The sequence below is a fragment of the Pteronotus mesoamericanus genome, unplaced genomic scaffold (genome assembly GCF_021234165.1).
Source record: "Pteronotus mesoamericanus isolate MK-2021 breed Mesoamerican mustached bat unplaced genomic scaffold, CSHL_Meso_final scaffold_705, whole genome shotgun sequence".
Classification (NCBI taxonomy): Eukaryota; Metazoa; Chordata; class Mammalia; order Chiroptera; family Mormoopidae; genus Pteronotus; species Pteronotus mesoamericanus.
In genome coordinates this window covers 4601829-4615258 of record NW_026555326.1, presented here as the reverse complement: position 1 = coordinate 4615258, position 13430 = coordinate 4601829, and the positions used below count along the sequence as shown (strand labels likewise).

The window sequence follows — 13430 nt, the reverse complement described above, 5'->3', positions numbered from 1 at the left end:
TGCTGACCTGCTGTGTGACTCCAGGAAATTAGCTTAAACTGTCTGGGCTTTCCTTGATTGGGGCGGATTGGAGGAGGGAAAGGTCTCGGGGAGGATTTAGTTTTGGGAGATCTTGGGGCAAGAAATATACGAACGTCTCTAAGGTGAGAATAGTCATTTGAGGGAAGCTACCAACCCATTTAGATTCTTCTTCTTAGAAAAAAACATGAGGTTAATAATTTCCATTGTTGATTCCTATCCCCCACCATCACCTTCACGCCTGTCTCCACCCACCTGTTGACTGATAGAAGAGATAAACTATACTCTCCCCCTCCCACTTACACACTTAAACACACACTCTGGGAGGCTCTAGATAAATAGGAGGTGAAGGCAAAGCTGTGGAATTATTATTATCATGATGATAATTACTCTGCTTTCAGCATGAGAAACAGGAAGTGAAACTGACTAAAATGCACCATGGTAAATGCCTGGCCCCAACTCCTCAGCCAGACCTAAAGGCAAAGAAGCCAGCCAAAGAAAACCACGTGTGTGCTTGTGTGTATATGCCCGCACGTGTGTTTTACAAGGAGTGTCTTTAAATAACTAGTTTCTAGGACTTGAGGTCTTTCAGCCTCACTCTAAGGCCGTGCTTCCTCCTTCACGTGATATCCTCAGTGTCCTTCCTAACTACTTCCTTCCCCATTTCCTAGAGAGTTTCCCACTGCTGTCAGAGATGTTAAAAGACTACTCCAGTGATTAACTGGTTCCTCTCCACACACCTTACATGCTGAGGCCGGGGCCGAGCCCCACGCCTTTCTCTGCAGCCTGTTCTGTCCCCACAGGAGAGGCATCCCCTGTGCCAGGGGCATTTCTTCCCTCCCTGCTGGGGAGCTGTGTTTCTTTTCTGGCCAGGCCACCTGACTCTCCATCTGCTTGGCCGATTATTCAGATCCTTTGTCTTTTTCAGGAATCGATTATGGATAAGTGGTAGTCAGAAAACAGGGCGTCATGTAATGATCCCACGTTGACATTTCCATTTGCAGTTGCATCGCCTCTGGAAACTCTGAAAAACAGTGCAATGACCTAATTTTCATACTACCTTGTTAGCTCAATTTCCCAGGGAGAAAATAGCAGGCAGCTGTGTGGCAAGTGAATGCACCAAGCTGGTGTTTCAGAAATACCTTCTCATTTGGCCAATGGGAACCCGAAAGGGACAGAAGGAGAAAAGCATCAAGGAGAGACAATAAAGAGATGTGGAGCAGGGGTCGGGCTCCTGTTCCAGGTCCCAGGCCCATGCCTTTTTATGGCTTTCATACCAAGATCTTGAGCCAAATCAATAGATTATTGGAATTTTGGTTTGGGAAAAGTATAACCATCTTAGTCTCATGATTTTCTTAAAAAAGATTTTGTTTATTTACTTTTAGAGAGAGGGGAAGCAGGGGAGGAGAGGGAGAGAAACATCAATGTGTGGTTGCCTCTCATGCGCCCCCTACTGGGGACCTGGCCTGCAACCCAGGCATGTGCCCTGACTGGGAATAGAACCAACGACCCTTTGGTTCACAGGCCTGTGCTCAATCCACTGAGACACACCAGCCAGGGCTCATTGTGATTTTTTTATGAGCCTAAAATAGGGGTCCAGTGGAGTCCACCCCAGGGTTGGAATGGGGACGAGGCCACAGCAGGGTGATTCTCAGGTAGAGCTTTATCCCAAGGGGCAGCAGCTGTCTGCCTTTGGCTGGTCCCTTTCCAGTGGCCCGGATCCTTGTTCAGGAGAGCATGGTGTCTAAGGAGACAGTGTGGGGTCCTAGTTTCCTGCATTCAAGTCCCCACTCCTGTCCTTACTTTAAGACACTTAAAAATTCACACTGGGCCTCAGTTTAATTATCTGGGCTACTGGAAGGATATTACTAACACCTACCGTGTAGGGTTGCCACAGGGATTGACTGAGTTAACACATGGAAAGCACTTTGAACTAAGTCAGGAACATAATAGGCACTCAGTTAATGGGAGCTATTATCATGACTTGTATTTGTCTTTCTCTGTGTGCCACCCACCACCCTCCATTCCATCTGTTCAGCAAACTATGTGTCCTGTGCTGTGATAAACTTTGGGCAAGTCACTTGGGCTGGGTGCAAAGTTTACGGAACATAAATCTCCTTGGAGGCTTCACTGCCTGCCCTGGTTTCCCTTTTTTCTTAACACAGCGTAAAGCCTGGTTCCTTGAGCGGTTCCTGGCCTGCCCTCCTTCATTTGCTTTTCTGCTTCCCTGTTCATTCTATTCCCAACTTCCAGGAAGGTAGGTCCTAGGTTTGTGGCAAGTCCTGCCAGGTCCTTCTCCAACTTGTCCTGGCGAGGGTGCCTGGGAGGGGCAGAGTCCCGGAAGCCTGCTGGTCTTCCCACTCAGCAGCTCTCCCTCCCCAGGCCCTGGGCTCCTCCGCAGGCTCTCTGGGGAAGCTGGAGGAGGGCCACTAGGTGCTGTAATAACCACACTTCTTCGTAGTAAACAAGAGCCAGATTCCTGGGGAGTGACGTTGGCGGGGCGGGGAGTGACTTGGGTGAGAGCTCCGTGGCCGAGGTGGCTGTGATTACACCAGCACTTGAAGAAACACCTTTGCTCAGCCCTGACCTGTCTAGGGAAGGCCCCGCGAGGGCTGCCCACGCGTCCCTCTTTGCTACCTTTCCAGCACTCTCAGCCTGAGCTAGAGGGGCCTTTGCACCAACCAGCTCTGCAGATCCAAGTGAGCAGCTGGTCAGCCCCCCAGATTCGGCCCCCTGGTTCATACAACCAGGGATCATCTGCCCCCATCTCTCCTTTTTTTAGGACTTCTCACACTATCTTCCGTATTCATGGATCCAGTTCCCACCATTGGCTGTCATCTCCCAGTCTCCATCGTTTCAGGAGGAATGGTATACTTCTTCTTCCAGCGCCATGGGAAGCGTCACAATCCTGGGAGAACACCTGGATCCCGGGCGCCCAAGAGCAAAGGCTGAACTGGAGGTTGGCGCTGGCCCACAGGCTGCCCAGCGTCTGAGTTCCCGTGGCATGGCTGGTCCAGGGCTTTCCTCCTAACAGCGTGTCTCCTCAGTTTAGAATCTGATAGCCTGGGATTTAGGCCAAACCCAGTCCCTGCTCGTTGCTAGGTGAAAGGCCGGACTGACTGGGATACCTCTAGAAGGCTACGTGAGAAGCTAGGGGAAAGGAGCCGCTCACAGTGTCTCCTTCTGGGCTCTTGCATTTTGTACCGTGTGAATGTAGTAAAGGTTAAAAAAAAAAAAAAAAAAAAAGAATATGTGACTTCGTAAATCTCCTCTATGTTAAATACAGAGTAGAGTCCGTTTCCCCTGTTCTTGTGGCAGAAGGGACAGGGAGACGTCCGCACTGGAGAGGCCTCATCTGCGCCTGACTTCAGGCGCAGAAGAGGCTGTCAGAGGCAGGCGGCCACCCAGGGTTGTGATTTCCCCTGAGTGGCATTAGAAGGGGACACACTGGTGAGCATAATGGTCCAGGAGGAGTAGGATGGACCTGCTACTCTACAGGGCCCTCTGGCCTGGAGGCCAGGACGCTCCCATGCAATGGCCAGCAGGAAGACCACCACCCCCACTCCTGCCCCGCCCTAGACACACACACTGAAGAGGTCAACAGGGACAAGCCACTTGTGCTGCTTGGTTACCTGTGCACTTGGGAGCCAACAGGAAGGAAGGGAGCCAGGGTCAATACCCTGGGGACCCAGGGTCCTCCCAGACAGATGCCAGAAGCTGGCTCCATCTTCCAGGCATTGTTTATTAGTCTTCAGTACCTTTGTTTCTTTAAAAACATTTCTCTCTTTTTTGTTCTAAATTCTTACATTTATAGACTACATTGATGTTTGCCAGGCACTTTCATGTACATGACCAATGGCTCCCTATTGCCCAAAGTCCCAAAGCCTTAGTGGAATTTCTAGTCCTTAAATCTGCCTCTTACCTCACATCTTGACACTTTTCCCCACACACCCTACATTCCTGCCCATGCTGCCTACTTGCTGCTTCTAAACAGGCCATGCATTTTCTCATCTCTCTCCATTCCGTTGTTCAGTGTTCACTTTTTCTCCTCTGTTGTTTTCTTCCTCTGTCTGGAGAGTTATCTTTGGATGCCTAGGTCGAATGTCACCTCTGTAGTGAGGACTGGCCTTTCTCTATGAACCCCTCCTGTTCATGAGCCCTGGAGCACCATGCTTAAACCCTCTCAAGGCTGCACCCGTTAGGATAGCTATTACCAAGATAAACCAAAAAAACCTGGAAATAACAAGCGTTAGCTAAAATTTGGAGGAATTGGAACCCTTGTGCATTGCTGGTGAGAATGTAGTATGATGCAGCTGCTATGGAAAACAGAATGGCAGTTCTTGAAAAAGTTAATCATAGAATTATCATATGGTCCAGCAATCGCACTTGTGAGTATACACACAAGAGAAATGAAAGTAGGGACTCAACTGATATTTGTACATCCGTATTCATAGTAGCATTATTCATAATTGCCAAAGAGTGGAAGTAAACCAAGTATCTATGGAGAGATATGGATAAACAAAAGGTGGTATATACACACAATGATATATACCTACACTGCAGCCTTCAACAAAGAAGGAAATTCTGATACATGCTATACCATGGACGAACCCTGAAGACATTATGCTAAGTGCAATAAGCTGGTCACAAAAGAGCCACTACTGTATGACTCCACTTATGTGAGCTTTTTAGAGGAGACAAATTTGTAAAGACAGAAAGTAGAATGGTGGTTGCCAAGGGGTGGAGGTGGGGGTGGAGGGTGGGAGTGGGGAGTTATTGTTGAATGGGTACAGACTATCAGTTTGGGAAGATGAGAGGTTTTGAGATGGATGGTGCTGATGTGCTTAGTGCCACTAAACTGTACATTTAAAAAATGGTTAAAAAGACAAATTTTATGTTATGTAGATACATGACTATCACCATTTATACATATAACTTTTCAAGGTGCTCAAGCCCAGGGGCCCTTGGGTGTTCCCACAGCCGGCACAATACTTGGCACTAATTGGTACTCAGTCTGTGTTTGTTGCTATGAAAGGGGGCACAGAGTTGATGGCGGAGGGGGGCATGTGCACACCTCAGGCTGGCCCATAGTCAACTTCTCTCTTCCAACACATCCGATTTTCCCCTGTACCCACTGCTTCACCGGAGGGGGCTCAAATGTTTGTCCAGCCCTGTGGGCTGACCCCTCGCCGGGCTCACTGAGTGAGCTTCCAGAATGACCGGGACTTGCCTGCAACATGAGCTATATGGGTCACACAAAAAGAAGAGCTTCCTCTTGTGGTTGAGGCATTGGCAGTTCTGAGAGTCTGAAGTTTTTAAGGTCACACACCTATATTATGATGTAGGTGTGATCTTTGGAGGAAAGGGAAAGGTTGGGTGATTTGCAACATCACTGTTTTCGTAACCTAATGAGAAACGTAAGGGAGAAATTAGCTCCTATCTCTGTCATGGAATGGGCAAAAAACAAAAAATGCAGCATATACCACATATATCTTCTATATTTAGGTCTGTTCCTCAAAAGCTTATGCATGCTAGGATCCCAAACTTATTCATGCTAAAATAACTTCAATCATTGCCTGTAACTCTCTTAGAGGGAGAGCCTTTGGAATCTAATTTGCAGGTCACAGACTGTGTTTCCTTCCTGTGAGCCATGCACACAGGTCGGGATGGCTTTGTACATGAGCATTTAGAAACATGGACTCTGACGTCTGTGGGAAAAGCCAGAGTCTGGATTCTGGCTCTTCCCACTCTAATGTGATGACTTCGGCCAGTCATGTAACCTTTCTGAGCCAGAGTGTTTTCAATGATCAAAATAGCAGTGATCATAATGCTACTTATAGTCTTGTTGAGAAGATTGAAGGAAATGATTGGTATGAAAGTACCTACAGTATAATAACAGCTCACAGTTATAGAGGTCAAGTACTATGTATCATTAACAGTTCAAACTGTTGCATGTGCATTTAATCTAGAGAATATCATTGTAGAAAGAGAATGTGGAGGTGCAGTTAACATAGTAGTAAGTGGTGGAAGTGGAATTTGAACTCAGGATTTGATTTCAACGTGCGCTGCTGCCTCAAAATTTTATTCTCCTGTGAAGCTATTTATCATTACAACCTTAGGGAATCACTACCCATTCAACACACACACACACACACACACACACACACACACACACACACACACACACACACACACGCGCGCACGTTCTCTTTATCTTTCCTATCCTCCCACTTCCATTTACTTAAGTGATGGAGGAAAAGAAAATCCAGGGGTCACCAGGTCACCAAGCAAAGACCCAGTGACTCTTCCGGTTGTGTCCCTAGAAGCAAATCCCCTTTTGCTTTCTCTCTTTCCCACTTCACTCTCCAGGCGAAGTACTCATTTGAATTGCAATTGACATGGTACATGTAGGTAAGACTGGAGGGGCAAAGCTTTTAAACAGGGTCAGCAGTCTTGGTCCAGCTTGAATATGGTGGAGTACTTACCTTTGTGCCTCTACTTTGCATATTAAGATGTAGAATTGATAACTATGCATGCTATAGTCTCAATTAGTTCCATCTGTAGTGCCTTTGGACGATGTTCTCTGTGTTGATGTGCTGAGGCTAAGTTTCTCTTCCCCTTTGGGTACTTCCCTCTTTCTGTTTCCATTCCCAGTCTTCCCCACTGCTCCAGCTGCTCCCTGCTGTGGCATTGAACTGTCAAACCATGGGCTGCAGGGCTGGCACTGAGGGCTGGGGAGCAGAGCACTTCTCTGGGTAGTGCATTGCTGCCAGCACCTGAGTTGGGTAGAATTTCTTCCTATGGATTAGCACTTTCAGAGATTTCAGAAATTTTTGTGTCTGGTGATTCTTACAGAGCTGTCATTCTTGTTTTAGAGAATTTTTTTATTTTATGAAAGACTTACTAGCCTATGGCATGAAGACTGCTTCTCTCTCCCTGACCTAAAGTCATACCCCTTTCCAAGAGAGAGTTTTTAGGGGATAGAATTTTCCTGTGACTCATGTTCCTTTCTGCATTGTTTTGTTTGATGTACTAACAGACAAGAGATACAAAAGCCACTTAGTGTGTGCATATGTGTATCCAGAAGCCTATGGATGAGCCTGTCTTATCAAGGACACATCACCTGAAAACTTCCAAGGAGTTCACCTCAGTAGATTTCCACCCTCTGTTGTTTATTCATAATGTCACATCATAGTTAAATAGAAAATGTTCACTTCCTGATGGTGTGAAGGCAGGGGAGGGGAAGCGAATAGACATTGCCATGGATTCATGATTTGTCCTGCAATATAACCCAGACATGAAAATTAACACAGGCTTATACTGGAAGATTAAAGGAAATTGGGATGTGAGAGATCTAAAGTTCATCTAAAATGTAAGTATACCTCATAGCTCTTTAGGCCATTCCTGCCCAGAATTGGCACATACTATATTCCTGACATCAAGAAGAATATGTGGGCGTATGTCTGCTCAGGATTCAGAGTCGGAGGCATGAAAGGACTTTGGGTCAGAAAGACCTGAGTTTGATCTTCTGCTAGCTGTGTGAACCTAGGAAAATTATTAAATTTTTCTAGGACTCAGTTTTCTCATTTATGAAACAAATGAGGATAGTAGTACATACTTCATATGGTTGTGTAATAGGATAAGGTTTGGCTGTGAATGATAGAAAACAGTACATCAGTTACTGTAAAAGGAAGGACTTTTATTTCTCTTTCTTAAAGCCTGGGTAAGTGGTTTAGGGCTGGTAAGATGAATTTTTGCCCTTTAGGAATAGGCCCTTTCTCTCATTTTGCTCTGTCATCCTCAACTTGTGGCCTCTACTTCATAAACCAAGATAGCTGCTCAAGCTCCAGCCCTTACATTTTCATTCCAGCCATCAGGAAAAAGAAAAGAGGAGGTGAAGAAGGAACTAATTCTTCCCTTCAGCCACTTTCATTTACAAGTTATTAGCTCAAGCTCAATCTCATGAACACAGCCAGCTGTAATGGAGGCTGGGAAACATAATTTTTATTCTGCTAGTCACATGCTTAGCTAAATATTGGAGGTTCTTTACTATCAAAGAGGGGGAAATGGGTATGGGCCCAAGCAGCTAGCAATCTGCCACAGATCTTTTGAGATTTAAATGAGATGAGGCAGGTGGAGGGCTGAGCACAGTGCCGGCCAGAGTAGCACTCAGCGACCATTGGCATCATCATCATCACCACCACCGTGAGGAAATGGGAGATACTTTGAAACAATGACAAGGTATTTCCTTATTTGAACCTCATTTTGTTGATCAAGTCACCCTTATCCATCTCCCTTTTAAGACGCTCTCAGAGTCATCTCTTATGAAGGTCAGATGCCTATGCCTCCAATGTGTTCTTTTAAAATAAGAGCATATAAAAGGAAAGTAAGGGAATGATTACCATTGGTGTCAAGATAATTGTTATCTTTGGGGAAACAGGTGGGTTGGAGGGGGATGGAGGAACCACCTAGTTAGATGTATGTTATTGTCAAAGTCTAGTTTTAATTTTGGGTAGTGGATTTTTAGATGCTTCCTGCATTATTATAAACAACTAATAATTAAATAAAAGTAGAGATACAGGGGCCAGTGACCCAATGATAAGGGTGTGTCACGAATCAAGGATTATAATTAATCCAATACTATGCACTTGAGGTCTTTAAGTTGCCTTCGTGTGTACAATTTTGCATGACATATGTGTCTGCATGTAAATCATAGACAAAAATAGTATTTTCTATTTTTACAGACTTTTAAAGGCCTTCTGTGCATTCAGAAAAACTGTTTAAGTAATTCATTATAGATGATTGAGTTTGATATTATGGGACCTTGGACTTCTGTGTCCCAAGGCAAAACATTCTATTTAATCCTTCTTAATGTATCCTTATTTAATTTTTTACAGGTGGGAAAGAGGGAGCTGAGAGGGCAAGGGCCTTTGGAGAGGTTATCTAGCTAGCTAGCAGTGGGACGGAACTTTAAGACTGTCTCTCGCCTAGCGCTCCTTTCTTTAGCCCATCTCACTCCCCAGTTATTCCTCCATTAGGCATTTATTCCGTGTCTGTTGCATGTCAGTAACATGGTGCTTATGTGTTTGTGTTTATATATGCGCGTGTTTTCTGGGTATTATGTGCAGCTTATGTAAATTCTGTACACTGTGTACAAGCCCTTAGGGTCCTTGTGTGTCCCCAGGCCTAATGGACCATGTGACTCCAGGAAGAATCCCCAGCTGGGGGTTTCAGCTGTCTTGTTGTTCCAAAATCACTGAGCCTCAGCGCTTTCCCAGGGCCCCAGCTTGGTAGGCAGGCCGATTTGGTGTCAGGGACAGATCCCCAGGCAGTGGGCACAAAGCAGAGGAGCAAGCCAGCGATGCCTCAGTAATGATAATATTGATGGCTTCCTGATACTTTATACTTTATGAAGAGTTTTTAAAAACATTTTATTTATTTATTTGTAGAGAGAGGGGAAGGGAAGGAGAAAGAGAAGGAGAGAAACATCGATGTGTGAGAGATACATTGATCGGTTGCCTCTCACACACCCCCAATTAGGCATGTGCCCTGACTGGGAATTGAACCAGCAACACTTTGATTTGCAGGCCGGCAGTCAGTCCACTGAGCCACACCAGCCAGGGCTGAGGAGTTCTTATAAACACCATCTCATTCTCACTCAGCCCTGAAAGCAGATTTTATTATTTTTCTCATTTTTTTTTCCAGGTGCAGAGAGGATAAATGGCTTGCTCAAGATAACTCAATTTGAGGACAGACTTGAATTCAGGTCATTTGTCTCTAAATTCTGTTCTTTTTCCATGGTGCCTGGCCACCTCCGAAAGTACAAAAAGAGCTTACTGTCTTTCTAGCCTTGTGGGTAGAAGCAGGTGACAGCTCAGTGTCAAGCAGCAGGAAGCCCCTAGTGACACTCTGCTGAGAACAAAAGACCAACTCAGAGGCCTGAGCAGCCCCAGACCCTGAACCTCCTATCAGCTGAGGAAGACACTGAGCAGTTGGGGCTTCCTCCCCCACCCTATCCTCGTGCCCTTATCTCACTCCATGGGTATCTCACTTGTGTGCCCAAGGAGGTGACAGCAATACTGTACTACTGGTGGGGTGAAGGCCTCCTGATCTCTGTGGCCTCTGGCAGTCTCTTTGTCTTTGAAGGTCAGGTTTTGGGGAACCTACTGCATTTACCCTCTAGCGCAGGAGGAAGCTCCAGTTCCTGTTGCCAGTGGTAGATCCCTCTGCCCTGTCTCCCAGACCTGTGTCTCTGCCTCTCTCCCAATGCTGTCCCCATCTACCTGTCTGTCTTCTTTGCCACAGAGTGATGCCATCCACCACCACAAGGCTGAGCACGGTGCCTTGTACTCAGTCAATGTGTGCGCTAAATGAACTCTGCTTGAAAAAAACAAATATTTGTGGCTGGGGAACTCTCTCTCTCTTTGGCCCATGGAGTAAGCCCTGCCCATCTGGGGAAGGGTTGTACTGGGAGGGGAACTTCTGCCTTTCATTCTACCGCTCACGCCTTACCTGCCTTGCCTCAGTCCCGAAGGGCCCCATCCCCCAGACGTCCCCTTCTCTCCTTCCTAAGCTGGGTCTCCCTGGACAAGGGGGCTCTGCAATGCTGGGGGGATAAATTAGGGGCCATGTGTGGCCATAGGTCATGCCCCATTCTATCATTTGGCCTTATCAGTAATTAAGATGAGTGTTTGTCTTCACCTGTCTGATTCCTTTGTCTTATGTCTCAACTGGTCTACTAGTCAGAGAGGGGGGCAGGTCATCAAGGGTGTATTTCATGATCATCCCCAAACCCATCAGAAACGTGTATAGAGGACTCCCGGCCGCTTCTATTCGTGGCCTTTCTAGTCCTGTCCTCTGGCGTAGGCTACTGCTGTAGGTCTAGCTAGATTCTTAGTATCTTCTGCAGAGACGCGGCGCTAACCTGCACTGGAACGCCGTTTCTTCAAAAATACCCACTTCTCGTGGGTGCAGGTTCAGGGTCTAACTTTCCCACGTTGGAAATCAGAAACTATTCACCAGACCTTCCTGTGCGTTACATTGTCTTACCTGATTATCTCAGCATGCCTGTGACCAGGTATCACTGTCCTTCCGCCGAGAGAGAGGAGCAGCGGCTGGCTCGGGCCCGCAGGGCCTCGGTGGCCAGGGCTCCCGGGTCCAGGCAAGCTGAGCGTCAACCCGCCCTCTTACCACCTCGTATCCTCTTTGAAAGCTAATTCACGTGAAAAAAATGTTCAAAGGTACAATTACTCAATTGTTCAAAGTTATGTAAGTCTTTGCTGAAAGACAATACATATATGAAAAAGAAATGCAAAAGTCAGAGTTGACATTTGCTTCACACCTATTCCTGCGGTGCACGGCCTATAGCTCCAGCCCACCCCGAGGTCTCATTCAGCGCCTGTTTACTGGTCATCCTCCTGCAAAATACACCCCTCATCTTCCAACTGGTCGCTGCTAAGAGCCAGACTATTGGAGAAAAGTGGATTTTCTATCTGAACTATGCAGCTACTTTCATACACCTCCCCCTTCCCTTTGCGTGGGTCTGACTAATAAAGAGCCAGGATTTCTCGGCCCTCCCTCCCTCCCGCCCTGCCCCCTGGCCCCTATCCCTGGCCCCTGCCCCCCGCCCCGCCCTCCACGCTCCCGGGGCCTCGCGTCCTTCCCTTTAAGGCCAACCCCTCCCCCACGCCCACGCCTCCCGCCGGCCCCGCCCCTCCTCCCCAGGCCCTGCCCATCCGACCCTCCCCTTTAAGGACCGGCCCCGGACGCAGACAAGGCTGTGACGCGGCCGCCGGCCCAGGGGCTGGGTAGTTTGTCGCGCGGCCGCTTCCCCCCGGTTGGGCCCCCGCCATCCAGCGTTCCTCCGAGCGCCAGGCCCCCGGGGGGAGGGTGGGAGGGAGAGAGTAGGGCCGGTGGGCGCGAGCGGCTCACGGCGGGACCCACGGAGCCCCGCGACCCGCCGAGCCTGGAGCCGGGCCCGGCCGGGGAAGCCGGCTCCAGCCCGGAGCAAACTTCGTCGCCGGGCGGGGGGTGGCGGGGACCCTGTCCGGAGCCGGAGGAGGGGGCGGCCGGGGGCCCTCCCGCCTCTGCTCCCGCGTCTCCGGGCACCATGCTGTCCAACTCCCAGGGCCAGACCCCGCCGGTGCTATTCCCCACGCCGCCGCCGCCGCCGCCGCCGCAGCCCCCCGCCCCGTCCCAGGCGCCGCCGCAGCCCCCGCAGCAGTTCCCCCAGTTCCATGTCAAGTCGAGCCTGCAGATCAAGAAGAACGCCATCATCGACGACTACAAGGTCACCACCCAGGTCCTGGGGCTGGGCATCAACGGGAAAGTTTTGCAGATCTTCAACAAGAGGACCCAGGAAAAATTCGCCCTAAAAGTAGGTTTGGGGGCGGGGGAGCACGGCAGAGGGGAGCTCCCGGGGACGCCGCCCCCCCCCCCCCCCCCCGGGCCCGCGCCGGCGCCCTGGGGCGGCCGGGGCGCACGACCGCTCCGCGTGACCGCACCGACCCTGTGCTGGGGCCGGGCGCCCGGGCGGTGGGTCTGAGCCTGGCGGGTGCCAAGTGCGCGGCGGGGGCGGAGGCGGGGGCGGAGGCGGGGGCAGCGGGAAGGTCAGGGCAGAGCCGACCACGCCGCCGAGACCGCGTTTCCGGTCACCTCAGGTGTGAGTGGCGGGGACCCGAGGGGACTCTTGGGGACTCTGCCATTTTGGGGTTTAAGCGGGATCCAGCCGAGTCTGAACGGTTGGCTCCGGGACCACTTCTGCTAATTTCACCGAGTCTCGAGGAAGTGATTTTCCGGGGCTGTGGTTCCCCATCCTCTCCTCCCTCCTTCCTTTCTTTCTGTGGGCACAAAAGGCCCATTACTCATTGAGCTGGTTGGTCGGTTGGTTTGGAGAAGTCGGATCTCAGAGGTTTATTTAGCCTCGCTCCTTATTTGGGAGCCGGAATGTGTGATTTCACTTCCCTGGGCCTCGCGAGTGCGGCCGGGCCGGGGCGCGCGCCGGCGCCGGAGGTAGGTGCAAGCCTGGGGATTCCGCGGGGCCACCGCCCCCTTCGGGTGAAGGAGGGATTGTTTTGATCTGAGAGCAGGCGCACTCCTACCTTCCCTGCCTGTGAGGCTCCAGATGGGAGGGTTGCAGGCTCCGGCGCGGCGTCTGCTGTTTCCATAGCGTCATTGATCTTTGTAAACTGGGTTTGGAAACCACGCTTGGCCCGGTGCTGATTCCGCAGATCGGAGGTGGTCACTGGAGTCTTGGATACGGGCCACTGGTGGACAGTGGGAGGGAGAGTTATCCTTGAAGTGAGGAAACCCCCCTTCCCTTTTTTTTGAGGAGGTGTTGTGGGGGGCGGGGAACGGGGATTTCAGTGAGAATACGTACTTTAGAAGTTAAACAGAGTGGTCTTGGAGGTCTG

The 13430-nt window shown here is 49.5% G+C and overlaps 1 protein-coding gene across 2 annotated transcripts in view; it reads left to right on the top strand.

The window, feature by feature from the left end:
• The first annotated feature begins 11928 nt into the window (after positions 1-11928).
• MAPKAPK2 (MAPK activated protein kinase 2) overlaps positions 11929-13430 on the top strand; it is a 44365-nt gene continuing 42863 nt past the window's right edge. The window contains exon 1 of one of the 2 annotated variants that reach the window (XM_054563126.1): positions 11929-12394. In XM_054563126.1, coding sequence (XP_054419101.1) covers positions 12128-12394 — 267 coding nt within the window. In that variant the 5' untranslated portion in view covers positions 11929-12127. The remainder of the gene's footprint in view (positions 12395-13430) is intronic. The other variant, XM_054563128.1, reaches the window with a different exon arrangement.